Below are 22,654 nucleotides of genomic sequence, written 5' to 3'. Positions count from 1 at the left end.
GTCCTCCACAACTAGACTGAAGAACAAAAGGACAGCAACTTGTCTGTTCCCATCCCCCAATTCCCCAATAAAAATCTTAAAAAAAAAAAGAAAATAGGTAAACTAGGAAGAACATTTTCACATAGTTGCATCCATACTTTCTGTATGAGTTTATATCTTGTTTGTTTTCCACGTAACATTATAATAGATGCCTTGTTCCACCATGTTAGAAATTCTTATTTTCAATGGCTGCCTAATAAACCCTCCGCTGGATGTACCATTATTTACTTGAACAATCTCCTATTGTTGAACCTTGCAGTGGTTTCCAATTTCTCACTGTCAGCAACAGTGCTGCAAAGAACATCTTTTTTTTCATTAAGCCTTTTCTGTTTGCCCTATTTCCTTAAGATAGTTTCCCAGAAGTAGAAATACTGGTTCAAAGGCCACTGGCATTTTAAGTCTCTTCCTACATACATAAATTATTCCCCCAAAGTGTGGCACCCGGTCCTTCTCCCACCAGCAGAGCTTGAGAGTGTTCTGAGGGGAGTTGCCTATGCTAACCGGCCTTTTGTTTTGTTCCCACAGCCTCATAAAGAGAATGGCCCAGAGCGTGGTGGAAGTAATGGAAGACGCCAAGGGGAAGGTTCAGGAGAACCTCCTGGCCAACGGAGGTAGGTTGCTCGAGGGTTCTCCCGCCAGTGCCTTCTCAGCTCACGCTGGCCCATCGGTAGCCCTAGCTGTGGCCACAGGGTAGTGACTGAAATGATATGCACACCCCCAACCCCAGAGGCTCTGAATTGACAGAGGCCATATACCCCACTTTCAACTCAACAGCACCAATGTTTTGAAGACATGCCCCTTTGCCCGTTTATCGTCCCGTTGTCTCATTTCTAAAACGTCCAGCGCTTCTTACCCTGTAGCTAAAGTCCTCTATGAAATTTGAAGTTGAAATGGCTTCAGTGGGGTCTAATGGTTGTTTGGCCCTTCCCGTCTCTATCAGCCCCCTCTCTATCCTTCATGGAACGTTTCCTGTGCCCCCAACCCCCAACCGATTTATCCCTTTCCCCAAAAGAGGCTTAAAATGCCTTCACATGCTGAGGAGTGCCTCCGACTGAAGTCTTAAGTTGTGCCCAGTAAACAGAGAGTTAGACCCAAAATGTTTTGATCCATTAATTGTTACATATAATTTGAGTGCACTTAAAATGTGCAAGACAAAAAGTGTGCAGCTTTGGAAACTTTAGAATTAGGTGTTTAATATCTGTAGAGTTAATTAAACCTATGACTTTATGCATGCATATATACTGAAAATATATATGCATATATTCTGCATTTACCATTTATGTCATTCGTTACCTAGAAATGTATATTTTTTTCCCTCTTGGCAACCTTAAAAAGCTTTTTGTTTTTTTGTTTAAATTGACAAACGGAAATGTTCATTCTCCTGAACTTGGCTTTGTGTGTGAATGAGGTTGAGTAACGCCACCTTATTACATTGCAGGTTTGAAGGAAAAAATGAAATGTTTAAAGAGTAGGTTATGCGTTGTTTGCCGTGTTTTGTTCAGTGTGGTCCCTGCATGTCTCTGGGAAGGTGGACTCTTGGTCTGGTTGTAGGGATACTGTGACCAGATTACGAAGTGACAACCTCGTAGCTTGGTCACAATACCCATATGACACAGATTGCAACTGTTTTATTCCTTTCCCCTCTTCCTCGTGTCTCCCCGGCCTCCCAAGAAACACTGCATGCCTCCTAGAGTGGGGATGCTTTGACTCCGGGATTCCAGGTGGACTTCCGCCTGTTGGCCTTACAGCCTACTTCTTTCCCTGATGGCCGGTGTCCTCCTGCCTGCTTATGGAGGACGGCTGTTTTGTGTGTCCTGGCAGCTTAAGTGCCAGGCTTAGCTTTGTGCGGCCTTGATGGGGCTCATGTGTACAAGGAACCTGCTTCTCTCGAGCCTTCTGCGGGAGACCCTGTGCCCACACAAGCCATTACTGGTTTCAGCTATTAGAAGGAGCCATTTGCTTTGGGTTTTCTTCCACCTGCTCAAACTGATAGAATTAAAGCCCAGCAAATCCTTTTAGGACGAATACAAATCTTTACAGATTGGACGTTACCAAAATGCCTTCCCAAATGCAATCTGTTTGTTACACTGAGGTTTCTAGCTAATGCTAGTAAAAAAACAACAACAAACTATTTTGTTAAAAAGATCTCATTTCTCAGCAGGTAACTCCTACGGCCCTAGACGGAAGAGCTGACTTATGATAGAGAGCTACTTTTCTACATAAAAACCTGGTCTTTAAAGCACGAGGATTCGAGCTTACATTAAAATAGTGTTCAAAGGGCTTACATTCTACTCAGCATTCACACTACTTACTATCAGATGCTATGATTCTGTCATGTCCATCCCCAGTTCCGATGGCACCAACTCTAAAAGATGCTGTCTCTTCTCAGGAGGAAGACATTCAGCTTTATTTGTTTGTTTAATATGTTTCATTATCTCTAGGTATCCTGTGCGTCGGGTCTCTGTGACTTCCAAGACTTGTTCTATACACCAGGCCTGTGCCAACAAAGGTTCAAGGACACTAGGGCATAGTAAAGGCTCTGAAAAGTACCGCAGTCCAGCGTCCTTACCAAACTTAATTTGGTTCAGGCTTTCTGAGATCATTTGGATGGGGAAATCTTTTTCTTCTGCAGAGCATAGAATTGGTATTGACAGAACTAACTGGAGGAACTCTGTGCAGCCCCAGCAGGTGGGGTTTTAATCCAATCTCAAGAGCAGGAATTTGGGTTACATGGAGAGCCAGCAGCCCCAACCTTGGAACCGGTCAGATCTGGTCCTGCTGCGTAATGCACTTTGTGACCGTGGCAGGTCACCTCTCTGGATCTTGGTTTCCTTTTTTCTTCTCTTTTTAAAAAAAAAATTTATTGAGGAACAGCCATGGTCATTGGTTACACATTGCTTTCATGCTACAATGGCATAGCTGACTCTATTAGAGAGGGCGCAGCTCACAGTGGCCCATGCAGGGATCGAACCGGCAACCTTTGTGTTATCAGCACCACGCTCTAACCAACTGAGCTAACTGGTCACCCCTGGGTCTTGGTTTTGTCACCTGTCAATGGACTTTATCCCTTTATAGATTCTTGGCTTTGCGTGGGCACCTTTTGTTTTTTATTTCTCTTTGCCCGTAGCTGAGCTTCAGGAGTGGAAAGGCACAGATGCGTTTGATTTCACCAGAAGCTGAGCAAACGCACATTGTCTGGCCTGGGCCCTAGAATGTGCACAGAAGTCGTAAACACCAGGAGGCCCCACTGACGGGCCGTAGGCTGCGTGGTCACAGGCCCTTTGGTGTGCTGCCGGGAAGGCATTGTTTTGGCTCTCACGCGTGATCGTTGCTGCTGAGGAGTTCTGTACAGCGTATTTTGATATGGAGCGAGCCCGTCTGGGTCATGAACGCACAGGCCATCCATCCAAGCCTCGCATTGCTCCCTTGGAGACCAGGCTTTGCCAGCTTCATCCAGGGTAGGGGAAGGGAGGCGAGGCTGGTTCTTTCGTGAGCAGGCACAGAGACAGCTGCAGTACTGGGAAGGTAGAGGGGGCTGGTGCTTTCTAAGGTGGAGGACCCTCCCCAGATCATGTTCTCACCAATGGCCATGTGTGTAGATGGGGCAATGCTGCCCTTGCATGCGTGACCTGGGGCTATGGTCAGTGTCTGGAGCTGGTATTCTGGATATGGGAGAGGAGGTGTTGGAGGAGGAGGAGGCCACAGCCCCAGGCTTCTGCAGGAGCTCTGCAGTCTCCTTCGCCCTCCTCTCCTCCTTCATTCACTGGACACTCCTGCTCAGCTCTCCAGTACCAGGCACTGTGCTGAGTGCTGGGCATTCAGGAAGGCTCGCCCTCCTGGGCTGCTGGCCTTGGGGGGCAGACCCACAGCACCATTCATGCTGTGATGGGGTCTCGAGAGAGAGCTCGGGAGACACCATGAGGGGAGGGGCTGAGCCGCAAAGGGATTGTAGCTCTTGTCATGGAAATGGGGAACACATTCTTTTTGGTCTGAATACCATAGAGGACTTGGAGTTTGTGAAAATCCATGGAGACAAGAGCTTGGTCTGAAACGTATCTCTTCTGAGCAACCCAGGCAGTGTGAGTTTGAACAATAAGCAGGGTTATTAGGACGATTTGTGTATGGAGTGCTTGCTCTGTGCTGGGCTCTGGGGACACAAGGATTCCATAAGAGCAAGAGAATGAGGGGTGATCGGACAGCGTCATCAGTGTGAAGGGACCGGCACGCATCTGTGTGCTCAGGCCAGCAGGGGAGAGTCGATTGGGCAGGCTCTCAGGAGGAGTTGGTCTCTGTCCTGATGTTAAATGACCAGAGAGCAGCAGTGACAGAGAGTGTGAGGGGTTGAGAGCGTCTTGGCTTGGGTGGCCACAGGGTGCTGGAGGTGGCAGAGGGGTGACGGGAAGGGGGAGGGCGATCCCAAAGCCTGTCCAGTGTCTCCTGCTTGAGGCTGGCTGTTCTCTGGCCTGTAGGATAGGTGATGGTTCCTACCTGTCAGTGTGTGACCAGCAGGAGAGGTGTGTGACAAGCACGCTTGCTCAGTGCCTGGCCCACAGCAGGGTTTAGTGAGTAGGCTCAGGGACGACGGCTGCCACAGGAGGAGTCCTTGGCAGCCTTCCAGTTCCACCTCTGACCGCACCCCCTGCTACCATCAGACATCAATTCAGTTCCTCCCAGGTCTGGATTCTTCCTACAAAGTCATTTCCCTGCCTCAGTGTGGCAATACCAAAATCTATATTAATACCAAATTAATACCCAAATCTGTATTAACCTACTCCGGCTGCCACAGCAAAATACCACAGATTTGGGGGCTTAAACAGCAGATATTTATCTCTCACAGTTGTTGAGGCTGGATCAAGGTCAAGGTGCTGGCAGGTTTGCTTCCTGGCGAGAACTCACACCCTTGGCTGTGTCTGTATGTGGACCCGGTGCGAGCACAGGGGTGGCTCTTCTTATAAGGACACTTTATATAAAAATAAAGTCCCTACACTGAAAATGCACATCCGTGCCAGATACTAAAAACCACACTCACAAACGCCAGCATTTTGCTATTGTTTAAAATGCCTTCTTTGAAACGGACCATGTTGTGTTGAAATCACCTCTTTCCAGTGCTTGGTCGTGGGAGGCAGGAAGGTGGCTCACCTTGCGAGCCGGTGCCACCCACGACCGGCTGGGTGGTCTTCAGGGGTTGGCTGGGAGCTCTCTGTGTGCCTTCAGGGTACAGCCACCGGGAAAGGCGGGGAGTTAGTCTGGCACGCTCAGAATATCTCCCGACATTGCAGGATCTCCCAAATACCGGTCTCTGGGGCCATCTGAGTGAGAGTCTGGGGCACAGCAGTCACCTGTGACAGTGTCCCTATGGCCAGCCAGTTGGCTCAGCTCCCACAGGCAGAGTTTGCTGTCCCAGAGCCCTGAGCCTGTCCTCTGGTCTCTCTACTTGCTTCCTTGGTGTGAGTGGGACACTTGACTTGAGGGCTGGACACCCCGGTCTCCAGAGCCCTGCTCATCGGTTGAAATGTGTTTCTGTTCTTCCAGTTGATTTAACGTCCTTTGTGACCCACTTTGAATGGGACATGGCCAAATACCCCGCGAAGCAGCCACTGGTGAGCGTGGTGGACACTCTTGCAAAGGTAAGAGGAGAGGCTTCTCCCCGTGGACACTGACTCTTCTGGGACTGGGGACATCTGACCGTCTGAGGTAGATCTACGTGACGTTTGGACCCTGGCGAAGTAGAGAGGGACTTTCCAGGAGGCCAGAGGTGGGAGGCTGGGTTCTAGCCCTGCAGCGTTCCCTCCCCATCTGCCTCTTGCCGGCCCTGACCGGGCCCTGGTGGGTTTCGGAGGTATGGCCTTCCATGCCCTGGGCAAGGTCAGAGACCTATGGCTGTCAGGACAGCCCTGGGAACAGCAAAGGGGACCACGTGCCTGCCCTCCACCTCTTCCAGTCCTGTTACCTGGCTGGGTGACTGCATCTCACAGGACAGTCCCCTAGACCCACGGGTTCTCTGAGCCACCAGAGTCTGACCCCAGGCCCTGTGCCCATTCACTGAGCCGGCCCCCCCCTCCACCTCTTTTTTTTTTTTTAAGTCACTTAAGGAAGAGTTACCCCACCCTGACCTCCTCGTAGACCCTGCCCCCCACCCCCTATCTACCGGGGTAATTGTGTACTTGACCAAAGCTGTCTGCTCCAGTAGAGAGTGTGCCTTAGGAGTCCTAACCCTTGGGAGATGTCTGCTGAGGGTCCTGCCCCTGATCTGAGGTTCCTGTGACAACAGGGAGGTCAGGCCAGGAAGCATTGCCCCCACGGCTCCCCCATCTTGGTAAGCAGTGGCCTGCAGCGTTTGCTTCATGAATAAAAGCACCACGGCACAGGCCTTTGGGGACACTGTGGAGTCTCACAGCCATGTTGACTCCTGTTTGTCTCATTGAAGATGGACGCTGACAGCTTACGACTGCCTGTACCCCATCCCTCCACGATACACCAAGCCCCTCATATGTTATAGCTCCTGCTGGCCCATGTGTCTGGGACAGAGTCTCAGCCAGGCCAGGAACAAAGCCCTCCTGTTTCTGCTCAGAGTGACAGAGCCACCAGGGTGTGGCTGGGCGGGCCAGGGGAAGGCGATGGCTACTGGGACCCATCCCTGTGCAGCCTGGCCAATCGCCTTGTGGCAGGCTGGTGCCCGGCCTGTGTCTCTGGGAACACAGGTGGGGCCAGAAGTCTTGGGAATCTGGGTGCAGCTCCTCTTATGTCACAGAGGTCCCAGCCCCTCCTGGGACAATTGGGTAGTGATTCCGAAAGGCCCTTTGAGGAGGGGCTGCCTGGAGCACCTGTGTCAGGTGTGGCTTCCCAGAAGGGTGTTGTGCACCTTCACCACCAACTTAGAAGCACATGGTAGCTTGTGGGGCTGGCCCGGAGCCCTGCGCTGCGCAAGTGATGCGAGGCTGAGCCAGGCAGGGTGGTCAGCACTGTTCTCTGAATCCCCTGGGATAGTGCTTACTGGCGTGGCTGTCCCAGGGTTCCCAGACCCAGTGATGGAGGCCCCAGAGCACATCGGGATGTCAGCTGAGGGGGGTACAGCAGTGGTAGAGGATAGAACCTGGCTTCTATCTAGTCTAGGGGACCCAAAGGGTGACTTTGGGGAGGGGGCACGGGTTTGGTGGTACTCCTGTATGCCTGGAACCACACGGGGCTCTTTTATTTCTTTTACTCTTCATGTCAGCCCTGGGAGGTAGGTGTCACCTCTCTGCTAATTCAGATGGGAGGCTGGCTGAGGCTGGGTGGCCTGCCCTGGGGCCTGCAGCGTTGAGGTATCACACTGGGGCGGAAATGCAGGCCTTGGTTTGCTGTGTGTGTGGCATCCTTGCCAAAGAGCTTCTCTGAGGCCAGCGGGGTTCCCTCAGCCCTGCGCCAGGCCTGTTCCTCCAGTGGGAGGTCTAAATCTGTTAACTAGACTCATCCTAGTTAAAGGAACTCCCTTCACTGGGAGAGCCACGGGGAGACAAAAGTCGCTGTGTGGCTGGGTGTTGAGTAGTGCCTTCCGGGTGACCAAGCAGTTCTCACCCTGGGAGGAGCCCGGTGTTGACTCAGTCAGGGGAGGCCCTGGGCCCTCCCAAGAGCTGGGAACTGAGCCCACCGGCCCCCACTTTAAGGAAGACGCGTGAGAATGAAGAGGGCTTCAGCTCACTCCCGGCCCTGCACACAGCATGGCAGCGTGTCGCCTGTCAGGGACCCATCCAGCCATGGCTGTGTCAGTCTCCACAGGCTGGGGTCATGCTGTAGTTTCAAAAAAGCCCCCAAGAAGTCACCGGCGTAAAAGCCAAAAAATGTATTTCTCCACCATGAACAGGTCTACCGTGGTTGGTAGGGGGGGCTGCTCCTTGCCAACCCACGGGGGGCGCTGGCTGCTGGCATCTCTGTCACCCGGAATCATCTCTAGGTGCTGTGGGGGGAGTTACACGAGGCCCTAAAGGCTTCTGCCTGCCTTTGGTGGTGCAATGCATCTAGAAGAAGCAGGGCTGGGCAGTTTGGTTCTGCTGACCACTGCCCTGTGCTGGCCGCTTTGCCCGGAAGTGTAGAGCTGACCGTGACCCGGCCGCCCTCCAGGAGCTGGGTCTGGTGGAGAAAAGGACGCGCCTTTCTGAACGACTGGCTCGTGGGCTGTCACTGCGCACCGTCATTCCGTGGCACTGAGCTCAGACACAGCTGGTCAGCCGGAGCTGGCGTTCCGGTTTGGGCCTAACTGGTCCCAAAGCCCTCGCTGGTTTTGCTGGTTCCCGAACACCCTCTGTAGTTTTTCACTGGCTTGTGGTGAAATCAGAAAAATGAGGACATTGCAGGACTTCCTTTCTTGTTTGAGATTTTTTTTTTCCTTTTCAAAAAAAATAAATTGTATTTTAAAACTAAGATCTGTGGATTGTACCCATGTCAATTTCCTGGTTATGATATTGTGCTGTTTGTTGTTATGTAAGATGTAACAATGGAGAAAACTGGAACATGGGATCTCCGTACTATTTTTACAGTGTCCAAAGAATCTACAATCATTTCAAAGTAAGAACTGTTTTGAAATTATAAAAAAATTGTAAATCGTAAGCCCCCAAAATCAAACATACCCAAATGTAAAGATAAAAACATGAAGAGACCTCCCGTGACATCATCCCCTCATTCCTGCTCCCTTCAAATTCCCCAAAGGTAACCCATGTTTAAAAGTCAGAAGTGGATCCTTCCATCTACATAACCATCTACATAAGAACTATATATATTTCAACTCAAAATTGTCCATGTCCTACAGATCGCCCCCTTTCTTCACATAATGATTCTGGAGCTGTCCCCATGTCAGCATGTGCTGACGTGTTGCGTTTGCTGGCATGTTGTGAATACTCCCCCCATGGCAATTACAAGCCACCAGCGAAGTGTCGCCGACCATGGGCTGAGATGGGAGAAGTGGGAGGAAATGGGCACAGTCTCTCTCAGGGGCCATGGGAATGGGCCCCACTCTCACGGGGGCCAGGGCATAGGAACCTTCCTCGCTCACAGTATTCTGTAACGGGACGCGGGGCGCCGGACTTTGTGGAACCAGTACTGCGTGTGCGGGCTCTGCTGTTGCACTGCGGGCCCTGCAGGGCGGGGGCTGGTGGGCTTTCTGTAAATTTCTGACCGCGAGGGGCTCACTGTGGTCCTGGACTGCTGCTGTCAGTGACCTCGGAGCACTCATTTGTAACCGTTGTAACAGCTACCGTGTTTTGAGAGCTTCCAGTGAATTGGGCTCCGGCAGGCATTTTCCTTTCACTGTTTTGAGCCCTTGGGGGGAGACATCACCCCGGCTGGGCCCACGGGGCACCTGAGGCAGGAGAGCTGGGTCTCGGGCCTCTGCTTGTCTTATTCCCGGCCCACCGCAGGAGGGGGTCTGGGGCATGCTCCTGAAACTTCTAGAACAAGGGGACCTCCGTAATGTCAAGCTGGTGGCTGCCTCCAAGCTAAGAGGAGCCTTCCCAACTGTGCAGAGCCGGAAGGGGCAGCTCTGGGGCACAGTCAGTGCTAAGCCATGGCAAGTCCCCATAGAAGCCAGGATGGGCGTCAGCTTGAGCTGACCTCCAGCAGAGCCTGAGAGTGAACCGTGTGGAGGGCTGTGGGTGCTCTGGGGCGATGGGTGCCCTGACAGACAGATGGGCTTGAAGTCAGGAGAAGATTCAGCTCCTTGAGTGATCCTAGAAGAGCCATTCATGCCTTGAGCCTCCATGTCTGCAAAACGGGGGGCTATTCCCCCGTACCCTGCCTCCCTTGGCCTTATGATGAATGTGGAATGTCTCAGAGAGCAGAGGGGGACAAACGAAACCCATCCTCGGCAAATGGGCAGGATTCATTTTTGTTTGTTTGTTTAGGGCACCAGGGGCCATTTGTAGCAATTTTGAAAAGTTCGACCAACTCTCTAAACTCTTATTTTTCCAAATAGCAACTGGCACAGATCGAGACTGACCTGAAATCCCGCACGGCCACCTACAACGCTCTGAAGACTAACCTGGAGAACCTGGAGAAGAAATCCAGGTGAGTGTCCGTGTTCCCACCCCGCTCGTGCTGCCCAGCCTGGGGCAGGAACCCGGCCAGGCTTATGCACGGCATGCGGTGCAGATCACTGGGTGACCCACATCTGGCTGTGTGTCTGAGAGAGAGACAGACAGACAGGTAGACACAGAGGCACTCCTGCCTCCCCAGGAGCTGTGTGACGAGGAGGAGAGGCCCAAGCTGGGGTTGATGGCACCTCCCTGCCTGTGCCCACAGATGAATACAACTCTGGAAGGTGCTCCCTTCCCTCTCCCAACCTCTCCCAGGTCATTGAGAACACCTGGGGTCCTTCCCCTTTACAGAGGCCCCTCCTCTAATAGGCAGTGGGAGGCCTGGCTGTCAGCCTGGCTTTTGTGAGGACTACAGAGGGCAGTGGGCTCTGTAGAGAGTCCCTGAGCAGAGCAGCCTCAGGGACTCAGGTGCCTCCTCTCCCCACCTGAAGGAACACCATGTGGGAGACGGAACAGACTGCTTGGGCCAGCAGACACAGTCCCCGAAGTGTTGGGGAGGTATCCAGAGAAAAGCATAAGTCCCGTGTCATGATGCTTTAATTGTCTTGTGAGATAGTGAGCTCCCTGTTGTTGGAGGCATGTAAGAAGATACCAGATGAGCTTCTTCTGCTAGGGAGGCTGGAAGGTGCTCGTGAACAGGGCCGAGTTGGCACGGAGGTTCCTCCCGGTCTCCCCAGATTCTGGATCTGATTCTGTTGGCAATTCTCTGAAGATACTCCAGAGAAGGGAAGTGGCCCAGGGGAGCGCAGAACCAGCTGTCTCCTTGGACAGCCATCCCTCTGATTGGCTCACTGCTGTGAGCAAAGAAAATGTCACCAGGGAGGTTCCTCCTACTGCTACTTTTCTTTTCTGATGGTCACTGGGCCAGCTGTCTTCTTGTGAAAAAAGCACTTAGGACATTTGTGGGAAATTTAAAATCAAGGAGGGAGAGATGCACTTCAACTAGAAACCGCCCTTGGTTGCCTGCCTTTGTATCAGAACTAAATCCACGCCAGCTGAGTTTTGCCTCCCCCCTTGGCCCTACCAGGGAGGGGTGAGGATGGGAAGATGGCAGGGCGTCAATGGCACACAGCCCTAAATGGTGACCTTGGTGTAGATCTGTCATGACATTGACCAGTGGGCCATGGGGCCATTCGCTTGGGCCATCCACTCGTACCCTCAGATTATGGATTTCTTAAGATTGTTTGGGACTTGAACAAGCATCTGGTCCAACCTCTTCAGTCAATTAGAAGTTGATTTCTAGTACCACTGACTGATTTGTGGAACATATACGCTGAGTGAGGGGGGGGCGAGTAAAGAGGGTGAAAGCGTCTCTACCTCTCTCTTCTGTTATTCTTTTCTTCTTCTGATAAATGTTTATTATGCACCTACTATACTCTCAGGCCTTGTGCTAGGCCCTAAAGATACAAAGCAGAATAAGATATAACTTCTGCACTCCGAGAGCTCACTATCATTCATTCAACAAATATTTTATGGGAAGTCTGTTTTGTGCAGGGGGCACAGGTGTAAACCAACAGGTAAGCTCTGACAGTGTCAAGATAACGTGGAAGTGCCACGACAGGGAGGCACACGCATGGTGCCTTTGGAGAAGGACCCTAAGGGACTTACCAGTGATGGCGTAGGAGGGACAGGGGAGGAGTGCAAGCATCCTGGGCAGGCTGGAGAGTCTGTGGGGTGGCACTTTCCCTAAAGCTCTGGCCTCAGCTGATATTAACATGCGGCGTTTCCCGAATAAATGGCTCCTCAAGCGCTTAGCTAATATCAGGGCCTCTGTGTTAATGGGACAGACAGTCTCATTAGCTGTATATCTTGGCTCATTTGCTGATATAGCAGCCCTGATCCATGTGCTAAAAATACCATGACCTCGATGCAGACCGGGTTCCACTGGGCATGTAGAAAGCTATTTCAGGTGACTGTCCCCTGGCTGCCGGGCCTGTACGGCGTGTAAAGTGAACCGGAGCTCTACCTGGGCTTCTCTCTCCCCAGGATGGCCCAGGTGGCTTTGCAAACCAGCCACTGTGTTGACACTTGAGTAACTTAAGCTGCCTGCCACCAGCGGTCCCCTCCCAACAGCGGTGGCTTGCACCTGGGCAGCGGGGCAGCGCAGGTGACTGAGGTGTTGGATTCAGCCGCCCCTCAGGTAGCGGTGACAGCGCCTGAGGCCCTGCCAGCCACAGCAGTTCTGGCTGCCCAGAAGACAGAGCTGGGCACACGGAGCCCCAGGCCCCCGCCCCGCCCCAGGGGACACTCAGAGCCTTCCTCATTTCCAGCCTGCCCTTCCTGTCCCGGGCCCGTGTGCTGTGGGTATGCCCAGGTCTGTGCCGCCTCCATGTGTCTTTCTGCTGATCACACCCCCTTTATCCCACATGGACTTAGGGAAACCCTCTTCACTCGGACACTGAGTGACATCGTGAACAAAGAAGACTTTGTGTTGGGTTCTGAGTATCTGATCACACTTCTGGTCATTGTCCCCAAGTAAGTGGCCTGGGAAGGTGGGCGGTTTGGGGTCTCAACCTGTGTTGGTGATCGTGGAAGGAAACTGGCCCTGCCCTATGGACAGGAAGGAGGGACCCCCCCATGGCCCGGATCCTGGGCCCTAAATGGCAGTTGTGTGGTGGTAACAGGAGTAGGTGACGGTGCTTGCACTGGTAATAGCAGTGACAGAAGCAGGCATTTCGTGAGCGCCTGCTATGTGTCAGATGCCACAGGCAGGCCCATTTCTCTCACAAGCCGGCAGGTGGGGGCTGGCCGTGGTCAGTGTCTCACAGGCCACGCGGGGCCGGGTGAGAACGCTCCCAGCTGGTCCCAGTGGCTGAGTCCTTCACCCAGGCCCTTCCGTGGTGCTCGGGGCCTCACGGGGATGCTGGGGGAGGCTTGGGGCTCTCTCTGGCCTCAGTCCTGCTCACCTCAATCCCTTGAGGGAAGACGTGTGCAGTGTCCTAAGCACTGATGAAGCCCCACAGCCTTTTCTGCAGAACTCACTGAATGATTCTGTGTTCTCACAGGCCAAGCTACATACAATGGCAAAAAACCTACGAATCCCTCTCAGACATGGTGGTCCCTCGGTCAACCAAGTAAGTGAGGTCCCCGCTTGACCCCAGGGCCCCTGGGAAACACGTGTGGGCCCTCTGGGGTACCCACCCACCAAACATTTGTGTCCCAAAGAGTCCCTTGGCCTGGAGCTCCTTTGCGGCCATACACCCAGCCACATGCCAGGCCCCTTCCCTCTTTCAGAACGCTGGCTCCCTGCCTAGCCTCCTTCGTACACTCTGTTCTGCCTTTTCAGCTGGGTGTCGATTCTTCCCCGCCTGAGGGTGAAGCAAGGGCCTGGCCACGATGGCTGCACAGTGTGGCAAGGGCGGAAAACAGTCTCAGCGTGTGGTCTGCCTGGGGTCAGAGCAGGAGCGAACAGTGAGGGCTGGAAAAGTGACGGAAGGGATAAAGGATTTATATTCAAGCCATGAATACCACACAACTGGGGAAAACCAACGATTTGGAGTTGCATACAGCAGCAGGAGTAGACCTCACTATGTGATGTTGAGTGGCAAAAGCAAGCTACAGACGATACATACAGCATGAAGTCATTTACTTAAAAAATGGACAAAACTAAACCACATGTGACTTGGGCATATGTGGTTGCACAGTAGGATTATGGGGGTGTTTGGGGATGAGAAACACCAAGCTCAGCACAGTGGTGACCTGGGGGCAGAGTTGGGGAAAAAGGACACAGGGTTTGGTTTCTATCGTATGACAATTGTTCGATGTCTTTATCTGGGTACATAGGAATGTGTTATTCTTTATGCCTTTTTGTTATATCTGAAATAGCTTGTAAGTTTAAAAGACTTGACAGTGAGGCTTGGACAGCCATGCTTGTTCACCTGCCTCCCAGCACACCGAGCTTGGCCTGAGGGCACCCCTGCCCACTCTCATCCCCGCCTGGAGGCCTCTGGCCTGGGGTGTCTGTTGCAAGGCTGTGTCTCCAAGGATCACAGACTCACAGCAGATAGCAATCAGGACTTAAAATGAGGGGTGCAGGGAACAGGATGGTCACAGCCTGAAGTCACATGGGAGGCTGGAGTAATGAGCCCAGGGCAGCCATGTCTGCAGTGGGAAGACGAGGGGGCACAGATGGGCAGAGGAGCTGGCATTGAAGCCGGCCTGATTGGCAGGAGACTGCCCTGCTCTCCAACGCTGCCTCTCTGTGGCCAAGTGCCGGGGACCCCAGCTGGGAGGGAGGCTTGGCTTTCAGACCAGAGCCCCCAGGCCCTGTGCTGTCAGAGGGCACCTGAGAATCTGCAGAGATGACTCTGGAAAGGTCTCTGGGGCCCAGGCTCAGTCCCTATGGATGTGGGCTCTGAGAAACAGGAGGTGTCACCGGCAAACATGCCCACAACAGCCTCCCTGGGCCCAAGGGCTCCTGTTATCAGGTCATCGGGCCAGCAGGACTCAACGACACTTAGGCCGCTGGTCCCAGCAACCCTTGTATCCTTGGGGACGGTGACCACAGTGGTTTTACATTGAGGCGTGCAGGGAAGCTGTGTCTAATTAGAAGACTGTGACATTGGATGTGAGAGGGCCTTTGTGAAATGGCTTCCACCAGCCGGAACTCGTCCGCCCTGCTTCCTTGTAACCACAGCACGTCAGAGCCGGGGCTCCGGTGTGCACACGAGGTTACTAAGACCCAGGAGCGGCTTGATCTCTCTGGCGTTTTGTGAACAGGAGCCAAACCGCAGGTCGCTGCACAGCTGGACTCCAGTCCTTCTCTCCTCGAGTGGCCTGCATTTAGATGGCCTGGAGGCAGGAGGCCTTAGGTGGGAGGGCAAGCGAGAGGGCGGGAGAGGAGGGAAAACAGCAGGCAGCCAAGAGCACAGAGCACAGCGAGAAGCAGTGGGGGAGGCGCTGGGTCCCCCCCGCCCTCGATGCTGTCAGGGCCCCTGTGCGTAGGCCACCAGGCTGAGGGGACAGAAGCCACCTCTGCGGTGACCTACCTGCCGAGGGGAAGGACAGCATGGGGACCTGGGAATCAGTCCAGCGAGCAGACACTTCTCTCCAACAGGTTGATTACTGAGGACAAGGAGGGCGGTCTCTTCACGGTGACCCTGTTTCGGAAAGTGATTGACGATTTCAAAACCAAAGCCAAAGAAAACAAGTAAGGGCCGTGGTGGGCTTCTCCGGGGTCTCTGCTCTGACTCTAAGCTTCGTAGTGAAAGCCTCTTGTTTGCTTGGTTTAAGGTTCACTGTCCGTGAATTTTACTATGATGAAAAAGAAATTAAAAGGGAAAGGGAAGAGATGACCAGATTGCTGTCTGATAAGAAGCAACAATATGTGAGTACATGGTATAGGCCGGTGGATTTTCAGGCAAGATGTTGAGTGGCCTCCTCGCGCCCCCACCAAAGGCCTCCGTTGTCCCCACGCACCCAGGAACATGTGCTCTCCTGGGCTTGCCAGAGCGGCGTCTGGGAAGAGGTGACAGGCGCAAGTAAGTGCGGCTCCTGAGCCGTGAGCCGTGTGCTGGGTGCCTTCCGTGCCAGATCTCACCTGGCACCGCCCTTCCAGGAAGGGACTCTTAGCTCAGTTTTGCAGATGAGAAATTGAAGCTCTGAGCGGTAATGAGCATTTGCCTGGGGAAGGGGGCCCTGCCTAAAGCCCCTGAGGTCGAGCGAAGCAGGCAGGGCCCCAGACAGAGCCATCGCCTCGGAGGGTGAGGCCAACAGCCACCCGGCTGTCTTCGGTGGTGTGATTTCTGGGTGTGATGTGACATCCTACACCACCAGCCCTGTGTGTTTAGCAAAGAGTGGGTGCTTATCCTTGAGACTTCTGACAATAGCCACTCAGAAACTTTTCAGTGTGAGGGCAGCTGAGCTCAAGAGGGAGATAACCAGACTTCCGTTTTTGAAACGTGAACAGTGTAGCTTAGGGCAAGTCACTCTACCACTTTGTAAAATGGGCACATTCCAGACGTGGTGCGCTGCAGAGAGGGGGTGCGGGTGGGGGTGATGGGGGTGGTTCCTGTCTGGGTGGGATAGTTTCAGGCCTCCTCCCCCAGCCCCACCAGGGCGCACTCTGGGAGCGCCTAAATCTGGTGCAGAGGAGGGAAAGAATGAGTAGAATGTACTCCAGGCCTCTCGGAGGAAAGCCCGTGTGTAAACATAAAGCCGTAAGTACGTGCTTGGGTGAAGAGCAAGAGCGCTTCCTCTGTGGCCAAGTGTTTGCCCTGAGCCTTCCCCGACGTCCAGCTAGGGCATTCTGCACGTCCCATCTGACCTGAGTCAATGGCCTTTTCAGAGGGACACCAGATAAGTCGCCCCTCAGGAGTGGGCGCTAGCTACGGGGCCCCTGAAACGGGGTTCTCAGAGCCCCGTTGGATGGGCCTGTCCCTTTTGAGAGGAAACGGGAACTGGCACATAAAAATGACTGTGGGGGACTTCAATCTTCCTCCCCCCGAGCATAAACACACACGTATGTGTATGGATGAATGTGCACACCAGATGAACACATATACTTTCTTAGATCCTCTGTGACAAAGGGCTGAGCGGGAGCCCTGGGCCTCAAACCCGCCCACGCAGACAGGAGAGGTGTTCACCAACCAGAGCCGAAACCCAAAAGGTTTCCTCCTGACCCGCAGCCCAAAGCCCTGATTGCCGGGGACACTCCAGCTATCTCTTTAGTTGAGCCTTTTCCCCGTTGCCTCAGTCCTGGCTACAAGCTCCCTCAGTGTGTATGGACAGGAGCCAGACAGTGGCAGCTTCCACAAGTGTCCAGGCAGTAGGCCCTGCTCAAAGGACAGGTGGTCAGGTTGGACCTTTGGCACCCATCTGTGTGCTGGCACAGACCCCCTGAGGATCAAAGTGACACACGAGCCCGACACCTGCCACCTGGGTCTCAAGTTGCCAGCTGGCACTTTTTTACATGGTGTAGACTTCTGCACCCCCACACTGCCCCGGGGAGCCTTGCCAGGGTCTCTCTGGCGCTCGGGAGGAGACACACTAACTCGGAAACATTTAGCCCCTTGCAATGTTCTCACTGTGTGCCAGTGAGCAGGGGACAGCTGGGGTAAGCCCCGCGCCAGCTTGAGAATCTCTTAGCCTGTTTGGAGGTGGGTATGGCCAGCATCCTGCATCCTTTTGGTTGCTTGTCAACCAGAGGGGCCTGGCTGGGTCCTGGGCATCATCAACGCCCTTTGAAAGCACAGGGTGGGATTTTCCTGAGCTTTCCACCTGTTTGAGAGAAAGATGATAAAGGGTGACACAACCTAACAGCATGCCTGATTGCTTTTCTGCAAGTAGCATGTTTAATTGCACCTGATCATCAAGGAAATTATCATGGGCTGGACTTGGTGGAGACACCTTGACCAAGTCCAGATAGACATGACAGACAGGCAGATCCACAGGCAGAGCCTTTTGCACTGACACCCCCCAGCTGTCCCTGTCCTTGTCTGCTGATGGGGGAAGGTCCTGACCGAGGCCAAGCAGAAGGAGGTGATGTGGGGACTGACCCCTCTGCCAGTGATTGGCTCTTTCCATGGAATATGGAACCAAACACTTTTAACACCCCCCCACCCAGGGGATGACGGTCACACATCACATCTCCATTCCACCCAGCACCGAGGTCCTGAGGGTGGGCCAGCATTCTTCAGCTTGCCTTCCCACGCTTTTCAGGCAATGAGAATTATTTCTGTGTGTTTGTGATGCATGTTTCCTGAAAGATTAATAAATCATTTCTGTGCCTTTAGCAAACTTCCTGTGTTGCTCTTAAAAAGGGATCATCTACCTTCCCGGACCACAAGGTTAAGGTAACCCCGCTAGGTAACCCTGATAGGCCCGCTGCGGGGCACACCGACAGAGAGAGAGAGTGTGAGGGCGAGGGTGAGGTAAGCAACCCCCCGGGAGCCCTGGGGTTCCCTGGCTCGCTTGTCCTCGCCAGCACAGGCATTTTCTGAGAAAACAAATCCTTGCATTTTCTGTTCTCTAATGTGGCTTTCGAGGTCTTCGAGGAGTCCAGGGCAATGTCTTCTTTCTAATCTGTAGGGCCGCTTTGGGGCTGCCTCAGCCCCTTCAGCAGTGGATGGTGCTTGTGGGCCAGGGTGCCTCTGCCCTGCCTGGAGGTGGCTGGAGCTGGTGACGGGGCAGGCCCTGGCTGGGGGAGGGGGGTGGGTCAGGCAGCTCTGCTGTCCTGTCCTGGTTGGACCCACCCCTGACCTTTGGGTAGTTGGAGGTATCAGGTGGGAGCTCAGAGCCTTTGCTCAAAAACTCTGAGCTCCCTAAGATGACCGGCCACACCAGCATTAGTGACAGCTGCCATGGCCCTGAGGGGTTGTGGTCATGTGAGGTCGGGCTGCTAGGAGCCCTCTGGAAATGGCAGCTGGTGGGTGACGCAGGGACTGGGCCAGAGCCTTCCAAGAAGGTGGGCCCCTCGGCAGCACAGTGTCAGATGGAAGCCTGTCAGCTGCCTGCTGAAAGCCCTGAGGTCAGGGGCTGCCCAGCCCCCCGCAGCCCAGTCTGAGGTGGCCCCACGCATGTGCCAGGTGGCTGGCGCGCTGAGCTACCCTGGCACCAGGCTCCCTGGAGAACGTGGTCCTGGGCCTCGCCTGGGCCTTGTCCGACCGACTTGCTGCTTCTGCTGGCCCCTGGGCATTCCTTCTCAGCTCAGGACTCGCTCTGCCAATCCTGTGTCCTTTCTTGGCTTCGCCTTGGGCAGAGTGGCTGGGGGGGCTTACGGCTCTCCTGTCTTTGCAGGGCCCCCTGCTGCGCTGGCTGAAGGTGAACTTCAGCGAAGCCTTTATTGCCTGGATCCACATCAAGGCACTGAGAGTGTTTGTGGAGTCCGTGCTCAGGTAGGTGGAGCAGGTGCCTGACCCGGGATGTCCTGCAGCTCTGGGGCCACCCGGGCTACCCTTCCCCGTTCTTCCATCCTCCTCAGGACACCTCCCTCTGTGCTTCCTGGCTCTTAGCAACGTGTTAGGATGCCCTGAGCCCAGTAAATCTTCCCTTGACCTTGAGGCCCCTGCTGTCTGTTGCTCTGTCCCTTTCCTGCCAGACTTGGGGCAAGTATCTCCTGCTCTCCCCCAGCTGGTCCCTCTGTGCACCCTGCCAGGGCCCGGGGACTCCTGGGAGAAATACCAGCATTCAGACCCTGACCTGTGAGGCCCAAACCCAAGGCAGCACAGAAGGTAAAACCCAAACCAAACCACCATCACCAAAACTTATTTTACCATTTTTTTTAACAAAAGCAAAATAGGTTCACTGTGGAAAATTTGGAAAGTATAGCCAAGCACAAAGAATGAATAAAAATCACCTGAAATTTTAACACCAAGTGAAAATACTGCCAACACGCTGGTGTATACTCTTTCAGGTTTTTGTTCTTTTGGCTTTTTTAATTTACAGATATGCATAATTTTTACTAAACTTCTATGAAAATGGAACGAAGCAGGAAATATTTCTCTGAAGCCTGCTTTTCAGCCCTGCCTTGAACATGTGCTGAGTTGTGCACACACGGCTGGCTGCACCCTTCTGGAAGCTTCTGAAAGCTTCTGGCCAGCAGACTCAGATGCTCCTCCAGGCCTCCGACCCTCTGGCGGTCCCCTGGCCCCTTCCCGGCCTGCACTGCAGGCTGCTCCATGATCCCCGCCTGGCTCTCCACCTGGCCGTCTGTCCCTCCTTTCCTGTTCCTGCCCATGCGTCCTTCCTGTGGCTCCCAGTCCTGCCATCTTCCTGACGTAGATTTCTCCTGGAGATCGGGCTTGTCTTTGCTCCCAGCTCCTTCCTCCCGCTTCCTTGTTTCTGCCAGTGGCTTCAAGTTCTTCCCGTCACCAGACCGCAAACCTCAGGGCCAGCGTGGACACCTCTGCTCCCTGGTCCTCACATCCAAGCCCCACTCGCGCCCCGCTCCACCACACACCGTCCAGCCCACCGGTGCTTCTTCCCTTCCCGCCTCAGCTTGCCTGGCTGTTGCCACAGGCTCCTACTTGGTCCATGAGGCTGCCAGTGTGGCTTTGTCCAAACACAGATCAGCTGTGTTTGCCCTTATCCTCCCGCCCCCATCTCAGAGGCCTGTAATGGCAAGGGTTGCAGTGCTGGGTTGAAGAGCGTACGTACTAGAGCTAACCTGGAGTGTTTTAGCCATCCATGGTGTAGATGGGCCCCAGACTGACCCTGCTTGCCTCAAAAATCAGTGCCCTGAATACAGCTGTATAATAAACACATGATCGGTGTAAAAAAAAAATGAAGTTCAGAAGAATATGCTGTGGGAAGGGTTCTCCGCGGTCCCACTGCCCATGATCATCACCATGAATGGTTTTGAGTCTCTTCTTATCCGCCAAATGGGACCGTTTACACGTAATATCCTGCAACTTGCTTTTCTCATCTGCTTTGTATTATAGTCTCATCAGTATGTGTAGAGCTACTTGATCCTTTTAAAGATTTTTTTCACATTCCATCCTATGGCGAGATCATAATCTCAGAAAATAGATGTTGAACAAGCGCATTAGAGCAGACAGACAGGTAACGTTCACCTGCGTCCTCTGGCCTCCTGTTGGTCTTCGCCCCAGTTAGTGCTTGTTGCTCCGTCTTCAACGGTTTTTGACCCTTTCCTCCGCTGGGAGCTGCATGGGAGGGCTGGGGCGGCCTGGCCTCTCTACCCTGATCATCCAGCCGGTCGGAAAGTAGGTGCCCAATGTCTGTGGACTAACCTCAAAGTGAAGGGGACCCTGCCCTCAGCTGAGGAAGCGCTAGTTCAACTCAGGGTGAAGTGAGCCAAGGGTTACATCAGCCGAGATGAAAATGGGAATGGGAATGGGCTGTGATTGGGGAAGGCAGCCACGGGGCTCACTGCTGGATCTGGGGTGAGGTCTTTGGGGGGGAGCAGATGAGGGACTCATCAGTGAGGATTGGTGTGTATGCATGCACTCACCCAAAGAGAGCCACAGAGAGGGAAGGAACCAAAGGGGCACCTCAGGGAACCCCAACACTTAAGCAGGGGAGGCAGAGAAGCCCGCAAGGAAGTCAGAGGCAGGAGGGATGAGTCAAAATGGAAGGTTAAGGTTCTCTCTGTCCCTGGGGTTGGGCTGTGAGGCAGCTGGCGGTGGGAGAAGCTGGAGTGTAGTGGCAAAGGGCGACTGGGTGACATAGGACACTGGATACTCAAGTTCGGAATGAGAGCTCCAGGGAGTTGAGGAAGTTTTAAACAGGGCAAGATGGTGGTATGTTAAAGGGGACAGAAGTGGAGATGGAACTCCTGCCGCAGTGAGGAGGTTCCAATATTCTCTGGAGGGGTGCAGGTTGAGGTAGTTCTGACACTTGGGTAGAGGAGAAGCAATTACAAACAGCCCACTGTCACGTACTGACGTTGACCTTCCTGCAGATCACACAGGCAATCTCAGTATTTTAGTGAACACCTTGCACCATCACCAGCCAGAAATGAGGACTGGGAGTTTGGGAGCCAGGGGATAATTTATGGACGTTGATGGGGAAATCAAAACTAAGTCATATTCACAGATCTTGCCCCTGTGAATCATTTGCATGTCAGGCAAGTCAGTGGGTATTCTCTTAAGGCCTCTTTCAACATCTGGCTCGAGGAACATGAAAACGTGTAGGGGATAAGTATGGACCATCTGAGCATTTGCTGATAGTATATTTTTAAAAAACCAGAGTCACAAAAATGCATGTTTTATTATTTATACAGTACTCAATTGTCTTTGGATAACAGCAAGGAATAGCTGCCAGCAAGTGATTTTAAATGGACTCAGGCATACAAAGTCCATTTAAAATCTTTTCTGTCCACCCTAACTCAACAAAAGGAATTAAGCTTGATGAATCATTTGGTTGTTGCTGCTGCTCTTTTACTGAAGAAAAATCAGCTGAGCTGGGTTTTAGGCAAAAGCTTTGGGTCAGAACCATCAGTCCAATCATCTCCATTCACCCTGCACAATGACCATGTAGTGACCACACACAGCCAGGGAAGGCTCCTTGGCCCCCGTCGAGAACTATCACTGTCAGGAGCGGGTTAGCGTGTTCTAGTGGTTTCTCTACCCAGAAAGGTCCAGTCATTTGTTTCACCCCTGGCCCTAGACATTTTCCTCAGCTGAGTTTTATTTCCTCAAGCTGCGTTGGCTAAAGCTTTTCCTTATTAGAACCTCGTCCAGTTAATTTTACTCTTATTTGCATTTGGAGTAACTTACACATTTTATCTGAGAAGGTATGGACTCCCAGTGAATTTTCAGGCTGTGCTCCTCCAGCCACATAAGAAGTCATCCACCAAGCGTTTAAGAGAGGTCCTGAACTCCGTCTTCAAACATCTGGATGAAGTCGCAGCTGCAAGTCTATTGGATGTAGGTATATGACCCACAAACAGCTGCCTTTAAATGGTCAGCCTCTCCACATGGGTGATACCTTTGCAAAATGATACTTGCGACTATTGTGAAAATCTCCATTTCACAAATATGAAAGTACCAAGAGGGTGCGTGTGTGGATTGGCGGCGAGGGGGGACTGTGCAGGGCAGAAAACATGGTCAGCGCCTAGAGAGCTTTCTCAAAACAATAAAAACCGGAAG

At 53.1% G+C, this 22,654-nt stretch overlaps 1 protein-coding gene across 4 annotated transcripts in view; it reads left to right on the top strand.

The window, feature by feature from the left end:
* The window catches only part of ATP6V1C2 (ATPase H+ transporting V1 subunit C2), a 48,316-nt gene that overhangs the window by 24,514 nt on the left and 1,148 nt on the right, over positions 1 to 22,654 (top strand). For 3 of the 4 annotated variants that reach the window (XM_019650031.1, XM_019650030.1, XM_019650032.1), the window contains exons 4-13: positions 565 to 650; positions 5,572 to 5,666; positions 9,986 to 10,077; positions 12,483 to 12,581; positions 13,112 to 13,180; positions 15,163 to 15,255; positions 15,339 to 15,432; positions 17,840 to 17,977; positions 18,843 to 18,940; positions 22,300 to 22,432. In XM_019650031.1, the coding sequence (XP_019505576.1) occupies positions 565 to 650; positions 5,572 to 5,666; positions 9,986 to 10,077; positions 12,483 to 12,581; positions 13,112 to 13,180; positions 15,163 to 15,255; positions 15,339 to 15,432; positions 17,840 to 17,977; positions 18,843 to 18,940; positions 22,300 to 22,432 (997 nt within the window). The remainder of the gene's footprint in view (positions 1 to 564; positions 651 to 5,571; positions 5,667 to 9,985; positions 10,078 to 12,482; positions 12,582 to 13,111; positions 13,181 to 15,162; positions 15,256 to 15,338; positions 15,433 to 17,839; positions 17,978 to 18,842; positions 18,941 to 22,299; positions 22,433 to 22,654) is intronic. The other variant, XM_019650033.1, reaches the window with a different exon arrangement.

The sequence above is a fragment of the Hipposideros armiger genome, unplaced genomic scaffold, assembly GCF_001890085.2.
Source record: "Hipposideros armiger isolate ML-2016 unplaced genomic scaffold, ASM189008v1 scaffold_137, whole genome shotgun sequence".
NCBI lineage: Eukaryota > Metazoa > Chordata > Mammalia > Chiroptera > Hipposideridae > Hipposideros > Hipposideros armiger.
This window is presented reverse-complemented; position numbering and strand designations above follow the sequence as displayed.